General features: G+C 46.2%; 1 protein-coding gene across 1 annotated transcript in view; it reads right to left on the bottom strand.

The window, feature by feature from the left end:
* CFAP58 (cilia and flagella associated protein 58) overlaps positions 1–12,879 on the bottom strand; it is a 131,016-nt gene that overhangs the window by 90,917 nt on the left and 27,220 nt on the right. The window contains exon 9 of the mRNA XM_045291425.1: positions 10,854–11,045. Within this exon, the coding sequence (XP_045147360.1) occupies positions 10,854–11,045 (192 nt within the window). The remainder of the gene's footprint in view (positions 1–10,853; positions 11,046–12,879) is intronic.

Raw genomic sequence — 12,879 nt, forward strand, 5'->3', positions numbered from 1 at the left:
CGGGCCCATCTTTCTGCACAGAGCAACGCACAAAGCCACTGGCCCAGTCCCGGGTTCCCGAAGCTGGACATAAGAGCCCATCGTGATAGCAAGAAGGAGATAGAGAAGGTCTAAATTAAATGACAATGAAAACTTAAAAAACAACTATTTCCAGGAAGCAATTTATTTTCTAAGTGCAGGGACTCCATTTGTTTTGTTCTGTTTTATTAATAAATCATTTTACTGGGGGCTCTTACCACTCTTATAACAATCCATACATCAACTGTATCAAGCATATTTGTATATATGTTGCCATCATCATTTTCAAAACATTTTCTTTCTGCTTGAGCCCTTGGTATCAGTACCTCTTTTTCCCCTCCCTCCCCTACTCTCCCACCCTCATGGGTCCCTGAAAAATTATAAATTATTATTTTCAGATCTTACACCATCCGCTGTCTCCCTTCACTAACATTTCTGTTGTTCGTCCCCCACGGGGGGCAGTTATACATCAATCATTGCAATCAGTTTCCCCTTTCTCCCCCTTCCCTCCCCACCCTCCCCCTCTCCTCATGATATTGCTACTCCCACTAGTGTTCCTGAGGAGTTGATCTGTCCTGGATTCCATGTGACGAGAGCTTTATCTGTACCGGTGTACATGCTCTGGTCTAGCCGGATTTGTAAGATAGAAGAACCGGGATCATGAGGAAGGAAGCTGGGTGGGGAGGAAGCATGAAAGAACTAGAGGAATATTGTGTGTTCTGTGGGTGCTATGCTGCACCCTGGCTGTCTTGTTCTTTCCTTATGACCCTTCTGTGAGGGGATGTCCAATTGTCTACAGATGGGCTTTGTGTCTCCACTCTGACCCCCATCATTTGCATCAATCTGATTGTTCGTTTTGGGTCTTCTGATGCCTGATACCTGATCCCATCGTCATCACACAGGCTGGTATGCTTCTTCCATGTGGGCTTTGTTGCTTCCCTGCTAGATGGCTGTTTATTTGTCTTCAAGCCTTTAAGACCCCAGATGCTATATCTTTTAATTTCCGGGCACCATCAGCTTTCCTCATCACATTTGCTTATGCACCCATTTTGACTTCAGCAACGGTATTGCCAAGGTGAACATCACAGAATGGCAGGTTATTAGAACAAAGTGCTCTTGCCTTGAGGGAGTACTTGAGTAGAGACCCAATGCCCTTCTGCTACCTTAATATTTAACATTCTAATATATGTATTCAATATATTTAATATATCCCTATTGTTATATATTAATATATTTACATATGTGCAGACCTAGTTATGCCTTTATAAATGTCTTTTGCCTCCTAGTTCTTTCCTCTATTTCTTTTTTGTTCCTCCTGTCCCACTTCATGTTCGACCTTCATTCGACTCTCAGTACTTTCTCTTGGCTACATTGCACTTGATCAAACCCCATCAGGCATTCTACGCATCAATTCTAGATCTCCTGTTGTTCCTTTGTCCCTGTGTTTGTTGGCTCCCCCCTTCCTTGCTCCCATGCCTCCCCAGAGCTGTTGGCCCCATTATTGTCTCCTTGGGATTGGTTATCCTGCCTACCCTATATGGATAGACATGAGAAAAAGAAAACTATAAATAGTTCCAGGTCTGTCTGCTGACCCTTCTAAACGTTTTCCAATCAGAATGGTGAAGTGCCTGCCCTGCCCACCGATTCCAAGTCTATTTTCGGGATTCCGCGGGGACTTCATTGCTTTGCTCCCCTTGCTGCTCTGCTGCACTCCCTTCCTGTTTTGCTCTGATGTGGGGGGTCAGACTGGGCACAATTCCGGCACTGTGTCTCCAGTGCTGACCCCATAGCACTGGGGGTCAGTGAGGGGGCGTTGTGTCTCGTGGTGGGGCCAGCCCCACAGCCCTCTCTGTGCATTGGCTACACTGAGCAGGAATTTCAACCTCGAGGCTTGGTGGGCCAGGATGGGGGATCCCATTTGTTTTGATGGAACTCATTCAAACCAATGTCACAGAGAAGTTCAAATTCTTGTAATGTCATAAAATGTGTGGGGCATTAAACAGCCACAAAACCTCCCGTCAGCAAATTGTGTCCCCTGTTTAAAAAAAGGACTACCAGTGAGTGAGGGATGCCAGTTGTGGGGCTGGAGCTTAATTCATTGATTTCTCTTTCAGATACTCAGATCAACTCATGAGATAAATCACATCCCAATATAGAAAGTGTATTACAGCCAGAGAGTTGCAGATCCTCCCTCACATCTGCGGGCCGGCTACTTCGGAGGAGCCAGAAAATGCTTACGGTGCACCCTGAAGGCACAGCCCTGGTTGATAAGCTACTCCTACCTGCTCTTTCTCTGCTAAAACAACCTGCCAATAGAAACAAGAGTGAGATAAAAAATCAATAAAGCCGCTGAAAATCTGCAGCATAGCCAAAACATCGTATAGACTGAGACAGGACAAGAAAGTAGGTCATTGGATCGGGCGCTCTTTAACTTACACTTGATGAAATATCCGTACAATAAACTCCTCAAATAAGTTTTTCTGACAATGGTTGGAATGCTGACAATGCTTTAACCTCCATGATGAAACAAAGGGACTCACTCTCTGAAAATACAACACACCAACGGGCTCAAACCCAAAACCAAGCTCACTCCCATGGAGTGGATGCCGATTCTCAGTGGCCCTATAGGGCAGGGTAGAACTGCCCTGTGAGTTTCTGAGACTGTATATGTTCATGGAGGAGCAGTTGGTGGTTTCGAACTGGTGACCTTTTGGACCGAAGCCCAGCTTATAATCACTATGCCCAGACATGGGAAACTTGAAGTCTCCTTTGTACCTATTGGATATGGTTTCTCATTTTATCCTCCATCCTAAGTTCAGGGAGCTGTAGCTATGCCTCTATCCCTTTATCTATCGTGTATTCCATTAGATTATCAAATGAGAGAGCATAATAGTATCTCCCTCGTAGGGCTATTGTGCGGATTTGGTGAGGAATATGCATATGCATGTCATCACATGTATCAGAAACAAAACAAACAAAACAAAATGTCCCTGTATATGGTAGCTTAATCACTTAAGAAGTGAGAAAGGATTTTTATTATGTTACATGATAGAATATCAGTACTTAATAAATCAATTTGCTGGTTGTATTTTTCCCTATAGCTCAAATACGGTTCTCTGGGAAAGACGTGAGACGCAGCCTTCTTCTCTCATCACAACACGAAAAGCCTGTAATTTCTACCAGATCCCTTGACGCCCCTCGCCAGGATTCAACCTCATTAATGACGTTCTGTGTATCACTTTAAATTGACGTCAAAGACACGGAAGCTTCCTTTCATTGTAAAGATATCTATCCAGTGGATAATGCTCCTTTGATCAACTGTTGCTCTCCTTGCTTGCTTCTAAGCCCACAAAAGCCTATTCTCACTCATTTGAATAGTACACAGGGTCTGTCCAGAGGAGCTTGCTTTCCCCGTAATAGGCAAGTGAGTTTAAAGTGAAAGGATTTGCAGGCAGGGATTTTTGTAAAAGCATACTTTAGGCATGTAAAATCTCTGGGAGGAGATTGCCAGAGGTTGACTATTCATACTGGAAAAGGAGCCTTGAGGCTCCTGAAATGATCCAAGTGCACTGTGTGCAAATTGTTCATCAGCTTTAACACTGAACTAGGGATGGCAGAGCCCTGGTGGCAGAGTGGGTAACCACAAGGTCGACAGTTGGAAACCACTCAGCGCTCCTTGGGAAGGCGAGGCTTTCTGCTCCCGTAATATCTCCCGTGCCCTGAAGCCCACACAGGCCCTTCTACTCTGCCCTCTGGGCTTGCTGGGACTCCACAGCGGTGAGTTTTTCAGAGGTGCGGTATTGTTTCAGTGTGTAGAAATTTGGAAAGGCGTATGGTTGGCCACTCCTTATGATGCCATTCGCGGTTCGTAAAATTCAGCATCGGGCAGATAGAAAAAGACCGTGTGAATAAAAAGTGCCAGAACCATGTATGTAGCACATTAGCTTCTGGTCCAGCAAATACGCACTGCTCTCCTGTTACCACAGCCTCCCTGGGAGGAATATATTGCCCCCTATTATTGATGTTGGCTTTGGCCGCATGACATGCCTTCGCCAATGGGATGTGAGAAAAACACTGGGCAACTAGAAAGATATGAAACATGCCCCTATGGTTGAGTAGGGCGCGGTCCCTCCTTCCTTCCAGCAGGACAACGTGCATCTGGGAGGATGAGATGCACGTGGTACAGAACTGGGCCCAGCCCAGGTCAGCTGGGTCTCACTCAGTTGCAGGTGTGCGAGTGAGAAATAAATGCCTATTTTTATATGACACTGAGCTTTTGTAGTCGGTTATTATAATGGATTGTTATAGCAAGTGTTGACTAAAACAAATGACTAAGAAAAGATTTGGTATGGGGGAGTGCGGAGTGGAGAACCAAAGCCCATTAGTAGGCCACTGGAGATCCCCTTGCGGAGGGGTCTCGGGGAGGAGATAAGCCAGTCAGGGTGCGATGTAGCAACAATGAAAAATACAACTTTCCTCTGATTCCTAAATACTTCCTCCCCACCCCCACTATCATGATCCGAATTCTACCTTGCAAGTCTGGCTAGACCAGAGGATGTACACTGGTACAGATAGGAACTGGAAACACAGGGAATCCAGGGAGGATGAGCCCTACAGGACCAGTGGTGTGAGTGGCGATATTAGGAGGGTAGAGGGAGAGTGGGTTGGAAAGGGGGAATGGATTACAAGGCTCTACATGTGACCTCCTCCCTGGGGGATGGACAACAGAAAAGTGGGTGAAGGGAGACATCAGACAGGGCAAGATATGACAAAATAACAATTTATAAACTATCAAGGGCTCATGAGGGAGGAGGGAGCGGGGAGGGAGGGGAAAAATGAGGACCTAATGCCGGGGGTTTAAGTGGAGAGAAAATGTTTTGAGAATGATGAGGGCAATGAATGTACAAATGCGCTTTACACAATTCATGTGTGTATGGATTGTGATAAGAGTTGTATGAGCCCCCAATAAAATGACGGGAAAAAAAAGAAAAGAAAAGATTTGGGATTCCAAGTCATCCAATTCTGGCACAAAAGGGACTCTCCTCCCTTCTGGTTCACAAATGCCAAGTGGATTTAATAAAATAAAACATGGGGCTTTTAGCAGCCTGGAGTTCACCTTTCTGTCTCTAAGCAGAAAGAACTGAAGGCAAATGTTTCTGCTGTTTCTGCTTCCGAGAGGGAAAGGAAGCGTGGCCAGCATCACTCACAGCTGAAAACGCTGAGGGGGATCAGCGATGGGACTTCATCATGCTCACACACATCAAACGAATCTAAGGAAGTAAGCAAAAGCCAGCGTATTCTTAAAGAACAACTACAGATTCCGAAAACTAAGTCTTGCAAGAGTTCATTTAGATGTCCAATTATGGTTTTCACTCACTCTGTCAAAAAAGATGTGAGTAGCTATTGAGTTAATAAGTAGAAGACAAGCTCAAATAAGTCTTGTCTTTCCAGGAGCCATCAGGGAGAAGGAGGACAATATGCAAATGGTGGGAAGGATGCGTACATCGAAGTTGACCAGAGAGACAGACCAGCAGTGTACTGCAGGTTCCCTGTCACTCAGAGCTGACGAGTCTATGGAGAGCTGTCATGCCCAGGGGGTTCTGTGGCCAGGGGCGATCCTTTCTGCCCTGACACAACTCTAAGCCACATTCTTTGGAATGCTCTGGGTCAGTACCAGTTGCTCCACTGTCTTCCCAGGTGTTCTCTGCAGCCATTGTTTGACTAACTGCAGTAAGGGTGAAGAGTCTGATAGCAGGGTGTTTATGAGTTGGGCTGCTAACCTCGAGGTGAGTAGTTCAAACCCACCAGCCCACTCCAAGAGAGAAAGATGAGGCTTTTTATTCCCATTAAAAGTTACCATGTTTGTTGGGCCTCCTCCACTCAAGTACTCCCTCAAGGCAACAACACTTTGTTCTATTAAACTGGCATTCCATGATGCTCACCTTCGACAAGATCGCTGAAGACAAAGTGGATGCACATGCAAATGTGGTGAAGAAAACTGATGGTGCCTGGCTATCAAAAGACATAGCATCTGGGATCTTAAAGGCTTGAAGGTAAACAAGCGACCATTTGGCTGAGAAGCAAGAAAGCCCACATGGAAGAAGCACACCTGCCTGTGTGATCATAAGGTGTCAATGGGATCAGGTATCAGGCATCAAAGAACAAGAAATCATATCATGAATGAGGGGGAGTGTAGAGTGGGGACCCAAAGCCCATCTGTAGGTAACTGAACATCCCCTTACAAAAAAGGAGGAGACGAGCCAGTCAGGGTGCAGTATAGCAACAATGAAACATACAACTTTGCTAAGACATGACAAAATATAATCATTTATTAATTATCAAGGGTTCGTGAAGGAGGGTGGGTAGGGAGTGAGGGGAAAAAATGAGGAGCTGATACCAAGGGCTCAAGTAGAAAGCAAACGTTTTGAGAATAATGATGGCAAGAAATGTACAAATGTACTTGACACAATGGATGGATGTGTGGATTGTGATGAGCTGTATGATCCCCCAATAAAAAAATTTTTTTTAAAGTCCATCAATAAAAAATTTTTTTAAATAGTTCTGAAACCTACAGGGGCCGCTTTACCCTAACCTATAGGATTGCTGTGAGTTGGAATCACCTCAGTAACAGGGAAGTTTGTTTGGGTTTGTTTTGTTTTGGGGGAGTGGGTAGGAAAGGGCAGCAACAATAGGATCCGGTATTGGGCAGTGCAGAACCTGAGTCAGGGAGATGGTGAGTTCTGCAGTATCTTTTCTAGCTCTTGACACATGGGCTCTTTTATGATGCAAATTCAGTTCCATTCTGTTGACTTTATAATCCACTCTCTTGTAGTTTCGCATTAAGCTTAATGTCAGTCTTAAGTGTTGGGTGCCATTAAAAGTTTTCACATGCAGGCAGTGGGATTAGCTGTGGCATGCTGAGGAAATGCTCTGCCCTATTCACCAACGTGTTTATTTACTGATCTATTTATGAACACTTACAGCATTTGCTACAGAACAGAAATTATTCTAAATACTTGACAATGTTAACCCATTAACTCCTCCCAATCACCCTCTGAAACACATCTCTGTGAGATATAAAAAGACTTTTCCCCAGCTTTGTCTCCCCCAAAGATAGGTCAAACATTAGAGGCTATTTGCCAGCACATGGTGGGAGGTCAGATGCTTAGAGACATCCTCCCTGAAGGCATTCAGCCTTCAGAGTACTGTCTGGTCCCACCAAAGGTGGGGCTCACCCCCTGCAGTGAAGGACAAAGGATTACTTCCCCTGAAAGCTTAAACTAAATCAAGTCTCCAGCTCAAGGGCAATCAAGGTTAGGCCACTATTCTGAATATAGGATCCACCCATCTTGTCACATGTGTACCCCCTATTCCTCCCCTTCCTATTGAATGTATACTCCTAGATTGTCCCCCTCTCATTACTGTATTGCCTCTTGTACAACCCCTTCCTGTGACATATGTCTCTACCTGTAATTGGGGGCATGCAAGCCCCCAAAGACATATAAGCCTTGGTTAGCAATAAATCTCTCTCTCCTGCCCAGACCACCAAGAGGAGCTGAGGTGAGCACGCTACCATGAAATGTGTCTGACTCCTTCATTTTACTCTCCTTTTCTTTGAAATCATTTTATTGGGGGCTCATACAACTCTTATCACAATCCATATGTACATCAATTGTGTAAAGCACATCTGTACATCTGTTGCCCTCATCATTCTCAAAACATTTGCTCTCCACCCAAGCCCCTGGCATCAGCTCCTCATTTACTGTCCCTTCTATCTCTCTTATTCTCTATGGCTTTATGATAGTCTTTACTTATTATTGCTGTACAAGTGTGCCTGCTGGGTCTGTGATGATTTGTTAGGGGCTGGCACCCTGACACACCTCCATTTACTTTGCTACCCACATTGACTAAATTGGGATGTCAAACCATGTGAGCATTCTATTTTTATCAGATTCATATTGCAATCATCTTCCCATGTCAAAATATACTTTTCAGATATAGTTTAACAATGACACAATATGATATGATGTAATTGTAACACAACTTATTTAAATGCCCCCCCCCCTTTTTTTTTTTGACCAGGAGCCGTGGGATGCAGTAAGTAAGTATTCAGCAGCTAACCCCAAAGTCAACGAATGGTTCCAACCCACCAGTTGCTCTGCAGGAGACAGAGGCGGCAGTCTGCTGTCCTAATGATCGACAGCACGGGGGGGAAAAGACCTTGTGGAAACTCTGTCCCACTAGGAGTCAGAATGGGCTTGTTGGCAGTGAGCTTTGTTTTGTTTTTTATGTGCCCAGGATGCTGGGGGAAGAAAATGAATGAGATAAAAGTCCTTCCTTCCAAGACCTAGGGAAACAAGGGTGCAGATAAAGAATTATCCTAGAGATAACCACAAATCCTCATGGAGCATAAAAGAGTGAATGGCTAATTCTGCCTGAGAGAGTCAGAGGAAGCTACCAAGGAGAGGGCCACTTGAACTGGCTCTTGAAGGATAAACAGAAGGCTGCCCTACAGGGAAGGGGAAGAAAAACTTTCCAGGGAGAATACATGAAAATTTTAACCCATAAGTCAGAGTATCCCAGCAGCTATGCCCAGCATGGATTACAGCTGGGTGCCAAAATAGCGATTCAAGTACAGAGCAACAAGGTGGGACCAGGGCGGCTGGCAGTGCTGGGTTGGTCCCCTCCAGTTCTGATGCCCCTTATCCCCATGTGCCATGGACATGAGATTCTCTATAGGTTCTTTGATAGGTACTGCCCCGGAGGACTGAGAGTTAGCAGTGCTTTGTGAACCCAAGGGACCAGCTTGGAAGGTATCAAGACTTAGTCCTGACGGTGACATCATGGGAACCTGGAATGAAGAGAGGCCGACAGCAAGAAGCATAAAGCTCCAAGAGATTGCACTGAATGCAAAAAAAAAAACAAAACCACTCACTGCCATCGAGTTGATGCTAACCCCATAGTGGCTGCCTGTGGGTGTCTGAGACTGGAACTGTTTATGGGAGCTGAGTGTCCAGTCTTTCTCCCATAGAGCTGCTGGGGCACAGCGTAACCACTACACCACCAGGGCTCCTCCAAGACCCCTGCACTTGGAGGGTTGTACTGCTACCCAGGGGTGCCAGGCTTGGCTGAGTGGAGAAGCTCTAAGCGCATCGCTGGGTTTCCCAATTAGATCTTGACCCTCTCCAGAGCCAGCAAGCCTCAGGCAGAGGCAGCCGAGACTGGAGAGCGCGTCAAGCAAGATTGCAGCAGACCCTCAACAGGCAATGATGTGAGGTTTGGAAATGCTTTGCTACAGATTAAGTTATGTGTTGCAGAGGCTCATGGACCAACCAGCCCAAGCCAGAGTGTGCCCGGGCCTGAACTGACCTCTGTCTTCCCAAATCCAGTAGGTCAATCAGGTGATGAAGCCAGAACAGAACTGCTCTGATGAGCCCCTGTGGAGGGTCTGAGAGTCACTTGGGGCTCTTCACAAGGCAGACAAACACGTGCAGTCGGGGCTGGACTGAGCCCCTGGGCCAGGCCCTACCTTCCTGTCATCTGTGCTGCATGTATTTAGTCTCAGTGGGAAGACGCTGGTTTCTCATTAGTAAAGCTTGCTTCCCCACCTTCTTGATGTTTAAAACTCAAATGCTGGCCATCCTCTTTGTCATATTCTTTGATGTCCACCACCACCACCACCCCCCAAAAAAACTGAACAAGATTTTAAGCATGCAAGAGCATTGGTAAGCACAGGGCTTCTGTTGCAGGATAGGCCAAATTTCTTCCAAACTCTCTTCTCTTAAAAGTTTTCTCCATCCCAGATGCCCTGTGCTATGCCATCAAGGTAGAGTACTACTTTCCTTAACTGTGTGTGCTCACATAGACAGTGTGCTAGGAGAATTGGTAAAAATAAAATCAAAATCCTTGACCGCATTCCTAAGCAATCCCGCCCCCAGGCTTCTCCCTGTGAAGGAGTCTCCAAGGGGAAGAGATGGGGACCTCAGCTCCCTACCACCCAGACAGACTCCACCAGTGGGTGCACAAGAGAAACCCAAAGCCTGTGGTCATGGGGCCAATTCTGACGCACAGTGATTTCACACGCTACCAGACAGAACCACGCCATAGGGTTTTCTTGATGATCATATTGACAGGCACAGGTTGCCAGGCCTTGCTTCTGTGCCACTGCTGGGGGGTGGGGGGACGGGGTTCTAACCTCCAACTTTCAGGTCAGTTCGTATTGAATGCAAACCATTTGCACCAACTAGGGACTTTAGGTTCGAAAAGGTGGTAAAGTAGACGGGGTCTGTGGAGGTGTGACACCTTGAACCCATGTGCCAATAGTCACTCACAACTGAACCTGGGCTGCTTTGATTGGGGGTTTTCTCTGAACCACTGCCTGAGACCCTTGCTCTGAAGGAACAGGAGTTTCCTGGGGCAAGGTGGCAGGTGGGAGTGAGAAGGAGCCAGCCATGAGGTGGCAATGTCGCCCCCCCCAGCGAGCACCACCCCAAGGGATGCTGCAGGGCAGCAGCAAGGAGGGGCAGGTTCTGGAGCACAGAGAAATTAGAAGAGGCAAGGAGATAAAATGAAACAAGAGAAAGTCAAGGCAAGGCTTGTCCATTTCACAGTCCGGCCCACAACCAGCTCTAGGACAAACCCAGGTTACGTCCACATCATTCTTCTTAAGCCGGTGCAAACCACATGCTGTAATCTCAAGAGCCCGTCTTTGCAACAGTTTGTGATGATCAGAAATGCAGCAAGATACGCCTAGCCCCCTCCCCCACCATCCCATCACACCCCACCGTCTCCCGACCCCCGCGCATGCACACACACAACATGGAAGAGGGCCGTACCTTTTGGGTAAGTTCACTGGCTTCATTGATGTACCTGTCTCGCTCTTTCTCCAGCTGAAAGATGATCTTTCTCTGTTTCTGAGCCTCTTCCTTGTAATTGTGGATTTCTTCCTCCAGGTTCCTCTTGGCTTGTTCGTGAAGCTTCACTAGGTCTGTCTGTTTCTGGGTCGCACCGACCGCCTTAAGCAGGTTCTGAAATTACAGACAGCAAAGGAGCCACATTTACTCATCGTGTTGGGGATTTATTTTAGAAAAAAAAAATGTTTTAGGCCCTGTCTCATCCCTAGAATAATTAGATACATTGTCTTTTGATTGAATACAAATAATTATATTCTCTCCAGCTTACTGAGAGCTGCTTATGTTTAATTTTCTACAAGGCACTCTAAATGCACATATAAATGTACTGTGTGACCACAGCATCCCTAAGAGGAGGCATTCCGCCTTCCCACTTCCGGGAAGGAAAATAAGATTGCAAGGGATGAGGCTAAATGTTTAAAATGTTTAAGGTCATTGTGGTAGTTACATAATTTCATGTCAACTTAAAGATACATTAAAGTATAAGGGTGGAGTTTAGCCTTTCAATCAGGTCATTATCTGATGGTGACTCCTTGTGGGTGGGGCCTGCTCATAAGGTGGGCCGGGAAAACACTCTCCCCACCCCACCCCACTTCTCTCTCTGCCTTCACCTTCCTGCTGGCAGATCCTGGTTGCTGTGAGCCCTGTGATGTGGCCACAGCCATTGGATACACATGACTGCACCCACCAGCCCCTGATCTTCCTAAATTCTGCATCATTGCATGTGGCTGTATGAGTCTGAAGAGGAACTTAAGGACTAGTATCTGACTTATGGACTTGATCTGACTGGGCTGGGATGTTTGCTTGATATATAATTACTTCTTGATATAAAACTCTGTCTTGTACATATATGAGTGTCACTAGAATTGTTTATCTAGTCAAGCTGGCCTAACACAACCATCCTACTGAGAAGTGGCAGAATCAAGATTGGAAACCAAGGCAGAGTGACACCAAATTGCAAGCCTTTAACAACCTCCTAGCTCTAACCTTTTGTGTGTGTCACAGAGAGAGAGGCTCTAACTACCGAACTAACTGATCATGGTGTCTTACTAGAACGTAAATGCGATTCCTAGGTCCCAACTCCAGAGATGGAAGGTTGAGCAGATCTGGGTGGGAACCCAAGAGCCTGTATTTTTCTTGAAAGCTGCACTGTGCTGATTTCTGATGCTGAAATGGAAATGCCTTGGGGATGCTGTCCAAGATCTCTGGAAACCCGGAGTCACCAGCAGTGCTGTGCTAGCGGCCGGCTCATGCAAGAGTGGCCGGCTTTCTAGTCCTCACTGGATGGACCAAAAAACTGCCCTTCCCTGGTAGTTCTGAAGCAGCACCTTCAGACATTTGCAACTCAGTAGAAGTTGTAGACTTGGGAGTGGTTAGGGGCAGCCATTTATCTGGACTGAGAAACAGAAAGGCCAGCCTTCACTGAAAGGGAAAAATTAAGCAGAAACTCACCAGGAAGCCTTGTGGTGGACAGAAAGGCCTTTCTATGCACCTCAAGAAAGCCAAGCCAAGTGCCCACCAGTTCCTGAGATCTGGCTGTATCGTCCAAGACCAGACACCTCCTATTCTCTTCCCAAATCACTAACCAATACAGACCCCCAGCCAGGGCTGAGAGCTACTGAACTAAAGAAAGGTAAAAGGGGAATTGAACATTGGTGGGGCAATGGCATGGCAAACAGAACAGGTCAACTTTATTTTCAAGGACTGTATTCCACAGTCGTTTGGCAAGGCAAAGGCACTTCAACATGACATGGAAAGAGTCAAAGTAGATTAACTTTGCTAGCTGTCAAACCACGGTACACAATCACCTCGAATCAGTGTGGGAAGAGGGTGTTATTCAGTAGATATCTATTGCATCTCTGCAGAGGATTGGGCACAAAGAGGAACACTATGGATCCAAAGGGCTGTGACAGGACTAAGGACAACACTTCCTGCCTTACTGGCATGAATC

Source organism: Echinops telfairi, unplaced genomic scaffold (assembly GCF_000313985.2).
Source record: "Echinops telfairi isolate 266 unplaced genomic scaffold, ASM31398v2 ScPeMD7_70;HRSCAF=299, whole genome shotgun sequence".
NCBI classification, from domain to species: Eukaryota; Metazoa; Chordata; class Mammalia; order Afrosoricida; family Tenrecidae; genus Echinops; species Echinops telfairi.